This window comes from Hippocampus zosterae, chromosome 17 (genome assembly GCF_025434085.1).
Source record: "Hippocampus zosterae strain Florida chromosome 17, ASM2543408v3, whole genome shotgun sequence".
In the NCBI taxonomy this organism is placed as follows: Eukaryota; Metazoa; Chordata; class Actinopteri; order Syngnathiformes; family Syngnathidae; genus Hippocampus; species Hippocampus zosterae.
The window spans coordinates 14,402,811-14,418,972 of NC_067467.1; the positions used below are offsets into that span (position 1 = coordinate 14,402,811).

The window sequence follows — 16,162 nt, forward strand, 5'->3', positions numbered from 1 at the left end:
TGTAGCAAATAGTCCTAACTTTGTTATATTTTGGCATATACCTGTACTATGTGCTGCAGTTGTTGGGCAATATATTGTTGCACTTTGTTGCTTGTGTTCTCACATGTAAGTTGTTTCACTGTTCTCATTAACAAAAAGTATGGGAATACTTTAATGCTTTTGTTCTGTTGATGTTTGGTGTAGACTGTCAACATATACAGTTTTTTTATATATACCGTATCTTGTGCTGACCCGGCTCACTTGTCAAATTTAGAAATCAATATGGCCCCCGAGCCTAAAAATTTACCCACCCCTGCTTTGCACAGATCAGTCGTCCTGGTCCCTTTGCAGAAAAACAGCCCCAAAGCATGATGTTTCCACCCCCATGCTTCACAGTGGGTATGGTATTCTTCGGATGCAAGTCAGTATTCTTTCTCCTCCAAACACGAGAACCAGTGTTTCTACCAAAAAGTTCTATTTTGGTTTCATCTGACCATAACACATTCTCCCAGTACTCTTCTGGAGCATCCAAATGCTCTCTAGCGAACCGCAGACGGGCCTGGACGTGTACTGGCGTCAGCAGGGGTACACGTTTGGCAGTGCAGGATTTGAGTCCCTGGCGGCGCATTGTGTTACTGATTGTAGCCTTTGTTACTGTGGTCCCAGCTCTTTGTAGGTCATTCACTAGGTCCCCCCGTGTGGTTCTGGGATTTTTGCTCACCGTTCTTGTTATCATTTTGACGCCACGGGGTGAGATCTTGCATGGAGCCCCAGATCCAGATTTTCTCCTAACCCTAACCCTAACATCCTTCACTGTGATACAAGTCTAAAACTAGTTAATCGGTAATCAAATTTATTTTAAAATGTTTTTAATAGTCTTATATGAGAGTCAGAGTCATGCCTCAGGTTTTTTTAACAATATTACACAACCATAAAATGGTGTTAACTACTGTAAAGTGTTAATCCTTTGAGACTTGCTCAACCAAGGTCTTGTGAAGTACACTGGAAACCCCAGCAATATGTCATGCGTGGTCATCTTGTTTTGAGGGGAAAAAAGGGTTGTAATAACAAACCAAAAAAAAGAGGGAAAGCAAACATAGTTTTGTGCAATTATTTAAGATTTTTTAGTTACATTTTTAGGTTTGTCCATCATGAGAAAAGTCTTTCCTATCTTGTGGAAACAAAACTAATAAATCTGTTCATGTGTTTTGGTAGATTAGTTGGTGCCGGGATGGCACTGAAGTTGGCCAGCTCATGAGGTTCTAGAGGTCACATACAAGCCAAGCAAGGGAGATGAGCAGGAATATCATTTTCATGGTGCCAAGCTACTTTGTCTGTCTGTGATGAAAATAATAGAAGACTTAACTCTTTGAAACAAGGCACTAACAATTTTAAAGATTTCCTGTACAATTGTAGTTTGAGAAATGTGCCAATTTGGTAATATGTTCCAAAAAAATACCACAATGATATGAATCAGATTTTGTCAAAGTGGTTTCAAACCTTCTCCAAGCATACTCAAAATATCACCTGTGAGGTTGGAGGTTAATTTTTTTTCAATAATGGCAACTTAAAAGGAAATCAGGGAGTTTATGCTTAGGTATTTTATGAATATTTGACGTGCATGTTGGGACAGCAATATCCCGTTAACCATAATTTGCAAAGCTCAACTACTTGACAAATATTTTATTAAGGTGTATTATAGTAGCAACATGTTTAAATAATATCTTTGGTTCGTCTTCATCACATATCTTATTTTTATCTGTATTTTATTTTACCGTGTTGACATGGGTCAAGTGCTGGTGTCCTGAAAACAGGTCAGGAAATGTGTCTGTACTGTATGTTGTATGTGACTATTATCATTTATATAACAAAGCAAAGTATTTTGCTGATTGCACAAGACCAAAACAAATAAACAAAGTGGCATATAATTGGTACATGTTTTTTTTTGTAAAAACAAGCCAAAACAGATTGCATTGTGTTGAAGTATTGTATGAAAACGGCTGTGGGTTTATTTAGTGAATTAAACAAGATCCGTCACAAGTCCAATTTCAAAAGATTTAGTGCCCCTTCCTCAACTGGCGGACCGAGATCCACGACCGGACCGCCGACCTCCTCTGTCCGGACCGCCGACCTCCTCTGTCCGGGCCCTCGGCAAATTGTATAAAATAATACTTTATAAAGTGATTTTTACGTTATACATTTTATATTTGTGGACTATAATCTGCGCATTACCGCGATCACTTTTTAAAATTATCCGTTGTATTCTTTGCGTGCACTAACAAATGTAATGCAGAGGACCGCGGCAGCGCGACTTTGCGTGTATAATGTTTGACTCACTGGACTGGAGACCCTGGCCGACCAGGGCATGTCGGCGATAAGATGCGCTGATTGGCTCCTCTGAACTGAAGGTGTGCCCATACATAAGCGTCAGCATATACGATGCGCTGATTGGCTCGTCTGAACTTAAGGTGTGTCCATACATAAGCGTCAGCACGCGTCTATCCCAAAACACACCAATTCAAAATGGATGATTGTGTCAGGAAACAGACGCATGCGCGACCCCACAGTGTGCTCACAGCTTCAGCCCAGGAGAGCCGCACACAGACAATTAGACAAAACGAATCGCGGGAGGTTTCGATTGTGTGCAGTTCTGCTCCCGTCTACATCGGGGATCTTAGCAGCTGTTTAATAACAGAACACCGCAACATGGGAAATGAACATCACAATGGCGTATTCAAATAATATTTGCATGCCTCAGACATTGCATTCACCTTTAGTGGAAGAAAAGCACTGCACATTCCTGTGCTCCCTTGTGTCAGTATTTAAAATGGTTCTTAACTCCTCTTCTGATATATTTTTTAAGTGATTTCAGAGGGGATGTGAAAAGGGGAATTGTACTAATGAAAACAATATTTTTGTTTTCATGTTTAGTATTTCATTCATTCATTCATTCATTCATTCATTCATCTTCCAAGCCGCTTGATCCTCACTAGGGTCGCGGGGGGTGCTGGAGCCCATCCCAGCTGTCCGATGAAGCAATGAAAAAATGAGGCATAATTTCAAAGGGTGTGTACCCCAAACATAACGAGCATGGTGATGGTGCTGTTACCCCAGCTTGGGGCCTTACACAAGGTGGGAGGAGTTTGAAACAGTTAGAAATAGCAGTGTCAGCACAAAGCAAAAAGCTGAGGCAACAAGCTGTTCATATTAACACCGGGCGTCCCGGACCTATGCGCCAGTCTCCTGTCCATCTTCAGACCGAAAAGCTCGGAATGCAGCGGCAGTCATCGTCCACATATAGCAGCCAGCCTGCTAAAAACCCCTGCATTCTATTCAGCATAAGATAAGAAAACTTTAATAGTCTCACAATGGAGAAATTCCCACTTCACAGCAGCAAAGTTATGAGAGGAAGAAGTAGAAGAACAAAATAAATAGGAGCTGCTGGAAAGGCAGCCCCTCTCGCGGCGCCATCTTGACGTCAAAATAACACAACAAAACACAAAAGACACACACAGTCGTGCAATCCTAATCACTTTTCCTGCATACAATTTGTTGTTTGAAGCAGTTATAGATGAAAGAGGAGACGATCAAAGTGTCCGGACTTTCGCCAGCGGATCACACGTCATGCTGAAAATGTGCACACGTCTGCGACAAGCTAAGTTTTGAAAGCCAACATGAAGCCAGTGACGAAAAGAGATTGGCTCACATCTCCTGTCCCACTTAATCCACTTCAACTCCAAGCCGCGACTCCCAGTACCACATCCGCATCGGGGGTCTGCGCTGACGCTCCTTTCTTCTCATCGTCGGCTTCTCAAGCCTTGCATCCATCCAGCTGCAGACCGTCCAACAGCACCGATCTCTCCGCTGAACAAAGCAAGGCTGTGCAAAATGCTGCCCATTATAGGCGCAAAAAAAACACAAGCGCCCCAGAGCAGTCCAGCAATGACAGTCAAATGGCATGCTGCCGAGAAGGCGCAACGACCAAGCACCGAGTCTCCTCCTTGATCAATGTCGGAGCCATAAAATGCTGATGAACAATCAACATCCGGTCCACACGACGCAACAACAAACAGAAAGTAACAAAACAAACAACAATCTTGGCTGAAGTCAAGATGGCGCCCGAGTAGGCAGCCGTCAGCAAGTGCTCTCATGAGCCTTGCTTTTTTTGTTGTTCTTGTGTTTCTTTTGTCACTTTGTGTTTGTTGTTACGTCGTGTGGACTTGATGTGGACCTTTTTCAGCATTTTTTGGCCACGACATTCATCAAGCAGGAGACTCTGTGCTTGGTGGTCGCGCCTTCTCGGCAGCATGGGTATACCAGCACTGTTTTTGACTGGAGGAATGTCGGCGCCATTTGACTGTCGTTGCTGGACAGTCCCGGGGCGCTTGTGTCTTGCGCCTGTAATGGGCAGCATTTTTCACAGCCCCGCTTTGTTCAGCGGAGAGATCGGTGCTGTTGAACGGTCTGCGGCTGGATGGATGGAGGTCTTGAGGAGCCGACGATGAGAAGAAAGGAGCGTTGGCGCGGAGTGCCGATGCGGATTTGGAGCTGGGAGTCGCGGCTTGGAGTTTGAAGCGGATTATGTGGGACAGGAGAAGTGAACTAATCTCTTTTCGTCAATGGACGCTACAGCTTCGTGTTTGCTTTCAAAACTTTGCTTGTAGCAGACGTGTGCACATTTTTCAGCATGATGTCTCTGATCCACTGGTGAAAGGACACTTTGATCCTCTCCTCTTTCATCTATAACTGCTTCAGACAACAAAGTGTATGCAGAAAAGTGGTGAAGATTGCACGACTGTCTCTGTCCTATGTGTTGTCTTGTGTTATTTTTGTTATTTTTGACTTCAAAATGGCGCCGCGAGAGTGGCTGCCCTTCCAGCAGCTCCTATTTTTTTGTTGTTCTACTTCTTCCTTTCATAACTTTGCTGCTGTGAATCTGGAATTTCTCCATTGAGAGACTAATCAAGGTTTTCTTAATCTTAATCTTAACAAAAAAAGCAAGGCTCATAGAGCACTTGCCGACGGATGCCTACTTGGGCGCTATCTTGGACTTCATTGGATTTGTAATATCTACCCATTCAATAAAATAAACCTTCATTAACAAGCCAAAATGGTCAGAAAAATATACACTTGTATGGCGTCACTGTTCGCCTGTGTGACATCTGTGTAATTGGTGACATGTGAATTGGAAGTAGGCGGCCCGGTAGTCCAGTGGCTAGCACGTCGGCTTCACAGTGCAGAGGTACCGGGTTCGATTCCAGCTCCAGCCTCCCTGTGTGGAGTTTGCATGTTCTCCCCGGGCCTGCGTGGGTTTTCTCCGGGTGCTCCGGTTTCCTCCCACATTCCAATAACATGCGTGGCAGGCTGATTGAACACTCTAAATTGTCCCTAGGTATGAGTGTGAGTGCGACTGGTTGTTCGTTTCTGTGTGCCCTGCGATTGGCTGGCAACCGATTCAGGGTGTCCCCCGCCTACTGCCCGAAGACAGCTGGGATAGGCTCCAGCACCCCCCGCGACCCTAGTGAGGATCAAGCGGTCCGGAAGATGAATGAATGAATGAATGAATTGGAAGTGTGGAAGGTTGTTCATCTCTATATGAATGCCCAGTAACTGATTGGCAAGCAGTCCAGAGTGCAGTCCACCTCTCGCCGTTGTCAGATGGAATAAGGCTGCAACTGTTAAACTTAGCTTAAGACAAGGGTGTCCAAAGTCGGTCCTGGACGGCCGCTGTCCTACCTGTTTTCCAGCTCTCCCAGGATAAACACAACTGATTCACATCATCAGGATTGTTCTAATGCTGCTCCAGAGCTGGTTGATGAGCTGATCATTTGAATCAGGTGTGTTACAGCTGGGAGAGCTGGAAAACAGGCGGGACAGCGGCCCTCCAGGACTGACTTTGGACACCCCTGGCTTAAGATAAGCACAGGACCCACGGGCAGACACAATAAACTCAGTACAGGTTTATTGTCAGGGCAGAGGGCGAGATCAAGGAGGCATGAACCAAAGGCAGGCAGAGAAACCAAACAAAGGTGTAAGGAAGGCTTGAAAGCTAGGCAGCAGTGAGTACAGCAGGAAAGATAGCTGACAAACTGGCCTTTATGCTGCAGAGGAGACTGTGGCTGACGAGGTGAAGACCGGCAGGTGTGTGGGTGAGACAGGTGCATTGATTGGGGAGATGCCCAGCCCAAAATGAATGTAGGGAGAGGCAACTTCAAACCGAACGGGAGGGAGGAGTCACACAGTGGAACACTGGGGACAGACACAATGGATTCAAACAGCAACTCCAAAGAACCTGAACTTGACCTTTACAAGATGAGCCTTACAATCAATGATTTCAAATGAACAAATGCATGCGTTAGACAGTTCACAAGACGTATTCATTGCGGTAATACATACTGTTCTGTGTCAAAAGCCATTGGGTGTTGTCACTCTACAAACACCTCTCTGCCTTCTCCATTTCATGTAATATCGGGTGTTTGCATAGTGTAGATCTGTTTATTATTTTGTATAACGTCCCAATTACTTAGCCATTCTAACCCGCTGTTATGCCACCCGTCCACAAGGTGTCGCGGGAGCTCGGTTGTTGATTAGCAACACGAGGAAGCCTGTAACACGTTCTTGGTGCTGCTGAGTAAAAACCACTTTCAAGCTCATCAGGACTGGTCTCTTCATATCAAAACTACACATAGGTAAGATTTTATACGTAGTTTTTGTTATTATTGTACTTGTATGGTTGTGTAAAACAGTTTTTTCAATCTTTTTGCGCGCCAAGGCCCATTTCTTTGATTGAAAAAATCCCGCGGCACACCACTATCTGAAATTATGAAAAAGGCGTATTTTAACAATTAAGTGTTATATTGTTACTATTAGCATTTTGTTTTTTTTAACATTGAAAATTAAAGCAATATTATAACACATTGAATAGGAATCAATATTTGGTGCATTTGTTTTAATGGCAAATAAAATATAGTCAATTGAGACTTTAACTTGCTCAGGGTCGGATTTTTTTTTCTGTGTGAGCCGGTTCTTTTTCTCCCGGTCGTTTGCGCTCTCCCGCAATATTGTACCAATCCCTTTTCTCATCTTGAGTCTGTGTAATTCATTCAAATGACTTTTATGGTGAATGTGTCGCTTAAGGTAGTCCATCTTCCATTTAATCCATAGTTTTCGCTTACAACTTTAGCGTTGCTGTGTATTTTGCAGAGCATACCTTTCTCACTCGAAAAAGAAAATATCTCACGCAGTTTCATTTCTTGTTCTTCTATTTTCACATACTCCGACAGACATTCCAAATTAAAAGAACCGCAGTTCATTCTTATTTTGGTTTGGGGAGTCGACGTATCACATTCACTCAGTGAATTTCACTGCCCGGTCGTTTCGCTATGATAAAGGATTAGCATTAACGTCACTTATCGCCGACGCACTGTTATTGTTATGGAGCAGAGAACATGCGTAAGTACTGTCAATGCCGTGATTGGCTGCATAGTGTCATTGCATCGTATCGTGTGATTGGCTGGACACCTGTCACTTACTGAATTACACAGCAAATAGATACAAAAAATGTGACATATCTAATTCATTTGCAGTGCGTTCATTGCGCTGGATAGGTTTTCTTGTGCGCTGAGAGTGTGCGACCAGTGCGCAGTTGCGTAGCTTAGAGCAGGGGTGTCAAACTCGTTTCACATTGTGGGCCACATACGGCCTCGGTAGATGTTAGGTGGGCCGGACCATTAAAAATTAGACCATACTCTGCTATAAATAACCAAAATAATATGTCTTTCCTTTGTTTTAGTCTAAAGAAGCACAAGAACACTAGGAAAAGGTTGAAATTTAATGAACATATCTTTTGCAAAACATTTCCTGAGAAAAATGTGCAATTTACCTTTATCATTCACATATATGCATTGCAACTGATCCCACTGACTGTACAAGGCACAAAACCTTAACAAGTAATTGGTATTGAAAAATATAGTAATGCACTTTTAAGATTAAACGAGATTTATAAAGAAAGGCATTTTTAAACCATTTACACGAGCATATAAAATCTAAATGTAATCACTGCCTCCACCTTACAAACTAAGTGCTATAGTATGTGTGCTATAATATGTGTAAAGAATAAAGTATTCACATGTCCTTGATAGTGTCTGCTGTGTTGTGTCTGTCTCAGTGACAGACTGAGGTTGCTGTTGTCTTCTTCTCAGATATTCCATGAATTGCACCTTATTACAAATATTCATTCGGTGTCTTTTATGCATTTTCTTCACTTTTAAATTATCCTGCGGGCCGGATCAAACCATATGTTTGACATATCCTGGCTTTGAGGGAACATCGGTGCAGTTGCATCTCCAGTAAACGTAAATCTAAATGAAAGATACCTTTCATTGTATTGCCTCGCGTTGGAAACTTTGCTTGTCTCGAAGCATAAGGTAATTTCCTAGCTGCCGCTGCTCCCTATGGAAGAGTACTACGTCATTACTCTTCCAGGCGATCGACCGCACAGGCATACATATGTATTGTATAATTTCCCGCGGCACAGGGTTTGAAAAACACTGGTTTAAAAACATTACTTTATGAACATTACAGTTTTAATGATGGCACCAATTTGGACAGAACTGATTCACTTTATATTATTTCCTCTTGGAAAATGTGTTTTTAAATCACAGTAAGTATTGCACTTTTGACTATTGTTTTCAAAAGATGGTAACCATGACATAACATTCATTCATTCATCTTCCGAGCCGCTTGATCCTCACAAGGGTCGCGGGGGGTGCTGGAGCCTATCCCAGCTGTCGTCGGGCAGAAGGCGGGGGACACCCTGAATCGGTTGCCAGCCAATCGCAGGGCACACAGAAACGAACAACCATTCGCACTCACACCTAGGGGACAATTTAGAGTGTTCAATCAGCCTGCCACGCATGTTTTTGGAATGTGGGAGGAAACCCGAGCACCCGGAAAAAGCCCACGCATGCCCGGGGAGAACATGCAAACTCCACACAGGGAGGCCATAGCTGGAATCGAACCCGGTACCTCTGCACTGTGAAGCCGACGTGCTAACCACTGGACTGTAAGGAGCGACGGCCCGGCGAAGTGAAGTGAAGTACTCGAAGAGCGGTGGTACACTGTTTTTATTCAGCACACGTACGATCATTTATATACCAGCAAAGCGGACGTTAGTGTAAACAAACGTCCAGCCCACCCGGGGGCTGTGATTGGTTGGTAGCGAGCGGCAGCGGGGGCCGCCGATTGGCTGATCAGTCTCGCGGCGCGAAATTCAAATGTCAGAGTTCTCAGAGGGCATTTGTATGGTCTCGCGGTATGGTCGAGTTAGAGGCGGGCGGTGGGCGTCGTTCCTTACGAAAACGTGAGTACAGGTTAACAGCGACTTCGGTTCTCGTCTGCTGCGCTGGTCTTGGTAGGTCTGGAGTACTTGTCGGTACTTTCCGACGGTGCGTCGGAGATCGGCGAGATAGGCCGTGGAGTCGGCGGCGTCTTGGCTGGACGGGAAGAACTCCCCGGGAACGGCGATGGTTTCACCGAATACCATCTCGGCTGAGGAGACACCGAGACCTTCTTTCGGAGTCGTCCGCATTCCGAGAAGTACCCAGGGCAATTGGGCACTCCAGTCTGGTCCGGTGCAGCGGGCCATGAGCGCTGCCTTCAACGTGCGGTGAGTGCGCTCGGCCATTCCGTTGGCGGCGGGGTTGAAAGCAGTCGTATGATGCACAGTCGTTCCCATGAGCTGACCAAGGGCGGTCCAGAGCTGTGACGTGAATGAAGAACCTCGGTCGGAGGTGATATCGTCAGGGACTCCGAATCTGCCGACCCAGCCTTGGAGAAGGGCGGCGGCGCAGTCTTGTGCAGTGGCTCCTTTCATTGGGATCGCCTCAGGCCATCGAGTCGACCGCTCGGTGGACGTGAAGAGATACTGGTAGCCGTCTGAAGGTGGCAGCGGTCCAACTATGTCGACGTGAAGATGGCCGAAGCGACGTCGGGGTTGTGGAAACTGGCCGATACCGGATTCTGTATGTTGGCCGATCTTACTGGCTTGGCATTGGAGGCAGTTGCGAGCCCAGGCTCGTACGTCTTTGTTGATTCCATGCCATACAAACTTATCGGTCATCAGTTTGGCGGTTGATCTTCCAGACGGGTGTGATAAACCATGGATAATATCGAACATTTGACGTCGGAGCGTTTTCGGGATGAGTGGCCGAGGGCGTTGCCTGCTCACATCGCAGAGTAAGGTGCGTCCGTCGTCGCCAAACGGTACGTCTTCCCATCTCAGGCCTGTGACGGACTGACGATAGTCAGCGGTGCCCTTCTGATCAGCCACTTGGGCGTCGGCGATGGCTCCGTAGTCGACGCCAAGATGGACGGCGTTGATTTCCACTCGTGACAGGGCGTCGGCTACTGGATTCTTTTCACCAGGGACGTACTCTATCTCGCATCCGAATTCTGCGATGGCGGAGAGATGACGCTGCTGACGGGCGGACCACGGGTCCCCAGCTTTGGTGAAGGCATGTACGAGGGGGCGGTGGTCGGTACGGATCTTGAACGGCGTTCCTTCCAGCAGGTGGCGGAAATGTCGCACAGCCAGGTATACGGCGAGAAGTTCGCGGTCGGACGTACTGTATCGGGTTTCAGGTTGGCGTAACTTCTGACTGAAGAATCCCAGAGGCTGCGGGATACCGTTGATGACCTGCTCCACCACACCTCCTACAGCAACGTTACTTGCGTCGGTCGTCAGTTGAAGCGGAGCCGCCGGCTTCGGGAATGTCAATGTCGCGGCCTTGGCGAGGGCGGCTTTCGTAGCTTCGAACGATTTGCTCTGGGCGGGGGTCCATTCCAGGTGTTTCGGGTTGCCGCTGAGCGCATCGTATAGCGGGGCCATGACGTGGGCGAGGCGAGGCAGGAAACGATGGTAATAGTTCACCATCCCAGTGAACTCTTGGAGAGTCTTGATCGTTTTTGGCGTAGGGAACTTGTGGATGGCGTTGACTTTAGCGGGCAGGGGGCGGACTCCGGAAACGTCGATCTCGTAACCGAGGAACTCTACTTTCGACGCGCCGAAAACGCACTTGTCTCGTCGTACTACCAAGCCGTTGTCGCGGAGCAGTTGGAGGACGTTTCGGACGTGGTCGTGATGTTCTGCCTTCGTCTTCGAATGGATGAGGATGTCGTCGACGTAACATACACAGTACGACAGTTCGCCGAGGATGCTGTCCATGAGGCGTTGAAAGGTGGCGCCGGAGTTGCGAAGACCGAACGTTGAGTAGTAGAAGACGTAGGAGCCGAACGGCGTGATGATCGCTGTTTTGGGGACGTCGGGCTCGTGGACGGGAACTTGAAAATAACCTTTCAAGAGGTCCAGTTTCGTGAAGTATCTGGCGCCGTCCAACTCGTTGGTGATGTCCGTGATGTTGGGTAGGGGATAGTGATCCGGTTCCGTCTTCACATTCAGCAGGCGGTAGTCTCCACACGGCCGCCATGAACCGTCAGTCTTTTTTACCATGTGCAGCGGTGATGCCCATGGACTGGATGCTTTCTTGCAGAGTCCCATCCTTTCCATTTCGGCGAAAGCTTGTTTGGCGGCCTTGAGTTTGTCGGGCGAGAGGCGTCGGAACTTGGAATAGACGGGTGGTCCTTTTGTCTCGATATGGTGGAAGATTCCGTGTTTCGCTGCTTTCCCCGGCGTCTGGTGAAGTTCGGGTTTGAAGACGTCGGCGTACTCGGTTAGTAGGTGCTCGTATGGGTCGTTGGTTGTGAATGCACAGGCGTTGACGTTTTCTTGGACCCGGGCGACGAGGTCGGTGGACTGGAACGATTGGAGATTCAGCATTCTTCGGTTGCCGACATCGACCAGTAGGTTATGGTGCCCGAGGAAATCGGCTCCGAGCAGTGGTGTCCTCACGTCAGCGATAATGAAGTCCCAGGCGTATCGGCGGTTGGCGATCTTGATGTGGATGCGGCGGCATCCATACGTGGCGATGGGCGTACCATTGGCGGCCACGAGTTTGACTTGGCATGGCTGGTTGTGACGTCGGTTTTGGTCTGTGGCGGGGTAGATGGAGCGGCATGCTCCGGTGTCGACCAGGAATTCGCGATTGGAGATGGCATCGGTGACGTAGAACCCCTGGTTCGGGTTGGCGATCGTGCAAACGTAACTGTGATGAGGGCGCCACGCCGCCGGCGTTACTGTCGGCGGGTGGCCGTGGCGTTTTTTGAGAACTTGCAGTTCGGGAGGCAGTTTCTCGCGTCTCTGCCGAACTTGCTATGGTAGCTGCAAATACCAGACGGTAGCATGTAGCCGCGGGACCACTGGTTCTGGGGCGGAGCTTGACGGCGATCATGCGGTGGGCCTGGACGGTGGCGTACGGCATTGATGTCTGCGTCCACATTGGGCGGGGCTAGTGCGCTGCAGGCGGCGGCGACCGGCGTCGATTTCTCGGCGGCTCTGGTCGCGGTAATCAGGTCATCGGCTTTGGCGACTAGTGCGGACATTGACAGTGTATTGGCGTCGTGGAGGGCGGCGCGAACCGAGGACGGGATGGACTGTAGCCATAGTTCGCGCATGAGGTCGACTCTGCGAGGCTGGCCAGTAGACGGATCGGCGCCGGGTAGTCGGGCGAGTGACTGCATCTCGTTCCACAAACTGAGAGCTGTGCGGTCGCCTAGATCCTGACTGGGCATGACGAGCAGTCGTTTGGCGCGGGCGCTGACGGTAAGAGTATACTCTTTCAGCAGGTGATCTTTCAACGAGTCGTACGTGATTTCGTCGTCTTTTTGGTCCAACCATGCCGAAACGTGCTGGAAAACGCCGTCGGGGACGGCTTCTAAGACGTAGTCCGCTTTTGTTCTCGGATCTGTGACTTTCCGGAGGCGGAATTGTACTTCGGCCCGGCGAAACCAGGAAACGGGTTCCTGAGTGCTGAAAGGCGGCAGTTTCACCGAGACGGCGTGGATTGCGAGGTTGTTGTCGGACGGCGTCTGCGGGGGTGGAGTTGTCGACATCTTGAGTCTCGAAGGTTGCGTGTTGAGAACGGCGAAGGGTCACCAGTTGTAAGGAGCGACGGCCCGGCGAAGTGAAGTGAAGTACTCGAAGAGCGGTGGTACACTGTTTTTATTCAGCACACGTACGATCATTTATATACCAGCAAAGCGGACGTTAGTGTAACAAACGTCCAGCCCACCCGGGGGCTGTGATTGGTTGGTAGCGAGCGGCAGCGGGGGCCGCCGATTGGCTGATCAGTCTCGCGGCGCGAAATTCAAATGTCAGAGTTCTCAGAGGGCATTTGTGGTTGCTACAGGACTACCGGGCCGCCCCCATGACATAACACTATGTCCTATATCACATTTCATTCACATTCAAGTCCAATAGTCCTCTCTACATTTATGAGAGGTATGCTCTCATTTTTTCTTTTGGCTGTATAGATTAGGCCTCAACAGAAAGCATTTTGGTTATCAGTGTGTGCTTGGTCTTGCATAATGCAACTTAGGCAACACATGAGAGACAGACTGCTGAGAGAGGGCAAATTCTTAGGATAAAGAAAACATTCAAATGACTGATGAAAAAATATTCTATCATGTCACCGTTGACAGGTCTTTTGTCAGCCTTGTAATGCACTGCCACTTACATAAACAATCACAAAGCTCTGACATAACAACGCACCGGAGTTATAGGACAGTTGCCTGTGTGAACCTTTCACTCATTGAACTTGGACTGCGTAACAACAGTCACTTCCATCTGCGCTGAGACAGCAATGTACTTGATTGACTTTTATGTAAGCTAAACACACAAACTGTCACTTAGTTCGATGAGTTTTTTTGCGATTAAAATAATTGAAACGACAGTGCATTGGTTGGAATAGTTTTCCATTCAGAAGTACAAACCACAATTCCAATGAAGTTGGGACGTTGCGTGAAACGCATAATGATATGATATGCAAATCATTTTCAAAACACAACTGAACACATGACAAAGACATGACATGAACTTCAGAAGCAAGACCCAAAATCAACATCAAATACCCGTGATTTTCAATCCTCGGCAGCATTGCATGACAAACTGGCATGATAATGGAAAGGATACCACATGGGTTCAGGAACACTTTGAAAAAGCGTTCGCAGGTAACAGTCGCTACAGTACATTACAATCATGGCTGTCGTATAACTCCCAGGCCAGGGGTGCCCAAACTTTTTGGACCGAAGATCTACTTTTCGAACTAACCTCCCGGGATCTACCCTTACCGGCACACGCACGCACACATACACACATACGCACACATACACACACGCACACACAGACACAAAAACAGCCTGAAACTGAGTCATGCGATGCACTTTTGCAGCCTGTTAATTATCGTAGTTCACACATAACTCACACGTACCGTTTTAAAGTGCTTCCCTGGGCCCGCCTAAATTCTTTTTCTTTGCCCATGCCCTTTGTACACGAAGCAAACTGAATGAGAATAATGACAATAAATAGAGCGCAACAGCTCTGATCACAAACTGCAATTGCAGACTGCTGAGTGCTAACAACTTCCGGTGACGTAATCACGCGCCACCGTAAATTCAAGATTTACCTGCTTTATTTAATTTTTTTATTTTATTTTACTTATTTATTTTCTATTGTGAAAATGAGACTGATAGGATGATTAGGGTGCAGCATACATTAACACAAAAATATATTACTAACATGTACAAAGACACACGAATGGTTGTTTGTTTTTTGTCTCCTCGACACTCCTCGGATCTACCTGGGACCTGTCTTAGATCTATCGGTAGATCAGGATCGAGGTAATGGGCATCCCTGCCCCAGGCCAAAGAGGAAAAAGGATCATCAGGAATGTTAGCGGAAATTTCAAAGACTAGAATCTGTGATGGTAAAGGTGTTATGAGCATCTAACATATGGGGAATGTTTACAGATTTGAAGGCACCATTAATACCGAAAGATACATACAGGCTATGAAGCAACAGATGCGACTATCCAAGCAGGATGGCTTTGTGATAAAAGAGTGTGAGTTACAGACTGGGCTGCCAGCAGTCCAGACATGTCTCATACAGTGAAACTCCTCTAGAACGAAACCTACATGGGCGAAAATACCCTAGTGTGAAAAACTTTTAATGCAGTAACACCATTCCCACTCTCCTGCCCCCCATACAACGGGAAAAAAACATGTTGCGTTATACAAAATCTTTTTTTCTGCTCTTGCCTCGCGACGAAATTCACTACAACAAAGTCTTATCCAACAGCGACCTCTAGTGCTTCGTTCGGAAACGGCAAGAGCAACCACCACACTGGTTTACACATGCGCAGTAGTCCAGGAAGTATTTATTATTGTTAATTTCAGACGCAGCAAGTTGTATTGCTAAAATGGCCACAAAACGGACCTTTTGGATGTCAAGCAGCTAAGACAAGAGCTCCGACGCTGGAAGAGAGGGTAAAAGTGATCAAAATGAAAGACGGAGAAAGACATTGTCCAAGAAATTGATGTACGTGAAAGTGAATGCTGATCGTAAATTTCACAAGTTCTTTCCCTTTTTTTCTTTCTACACTGACTATATGAAGTGTCAAATAAGTTTATGCTCATACTTATGCATTATTGGAATAAAAATAAAGAGTACACATCCGTTTGTGTGCGTGTGTGTACGTATGTGCGTGTGTGTTTACATCTGAGATAAAATTTGCTGCAATGAAAAACCCACTGTTGTCAAAAAATTCTTGCTGCAAGCATGATTTCGTTGTAGAGGAGTTTCACTGTACAGTATTATTAAATGTGTGGCACATTATCAACACAAAATACGACAATAGAGTTATACTCAAGCAAGAATGGAACAATGAGTGTCCTCAGTTCCCAAATGCTTATTTGAGTGTTTTTAAAGGGAAGGTGATATAACACAGTGATTAACATGCCCATGTTCCATCTTTTTGGGAATGTTTTGCAGGCATCAAGTTCAAAATGGGTATTTTGCAACCCCCCAACAAAACCCCCCAAAGAGTTTAATAGTTTGACCTTTAACTATCTTGTGTTTTTAGCAAATCCAACTGAATATACTGTATGTTGAAAATGATTTGCTAACCATTGAATTCAGTTGTATTTAAGTTTTACACAACTGTCCAACTTCATTAGAATCAAGGATTGAAATCAATTTATCAAAAAAAAAGATAAATCAACAAAATAAATC

General features: G+C 46.5%; 1 protein-coding gene and 1 long non-coding RNA gene across 10 annotated transcripts in view; both read left to right on the forward strand.

Annotated features, from left to right (window-relative positions):
• wipi1 (WD repeat domain, phosphoinositide interacting 1) overlaps positions 1 to 1,907 on the forward strand; it is a 35,039-nt gene extending 33,132 nt beyond the window's left edge. For 5 of the 9 annotated variants that reach the window (XM_052049712.1, XM_052049713.1, XM_052049714.1 and 2 more), the window contains exon 13: positions 1,195 to 1,907. Coding sequence is in view for 3 of the 9 variants with exons in the window: in XM_052049710.1 (XP_051905670.1) it covers positions 1,195 to 1,245 (51 nt within the window). In the remaining 6 variants the exon portion in view is untranslated. The remainder of the gene's footprint in view (positions 1 to 1,194) is intronic. The other 4 variants (XM_052049715.1, XM_052049716.1, XM_052049717.1 and 1 more) reach the window with 1 other exon arrangement.
• An 11,398-nt stretch (positions 1,908 to 13,305) lies between these two features.
• LOC127590306 (uncharacterized) lies at positions 13,306 to 15,449 on the forward strand. Its single transcript, XR_007959590.1, has 2 exons — positions 13,306 to 14,160; positions 14,802 to 15,449. It is a non-coding gene; the product is annotated as an uncharacterized LOC127590306 (long non-coding RNA).
• Positions 15,450 to 16,162: the final 713 nt, after the last annotated feature.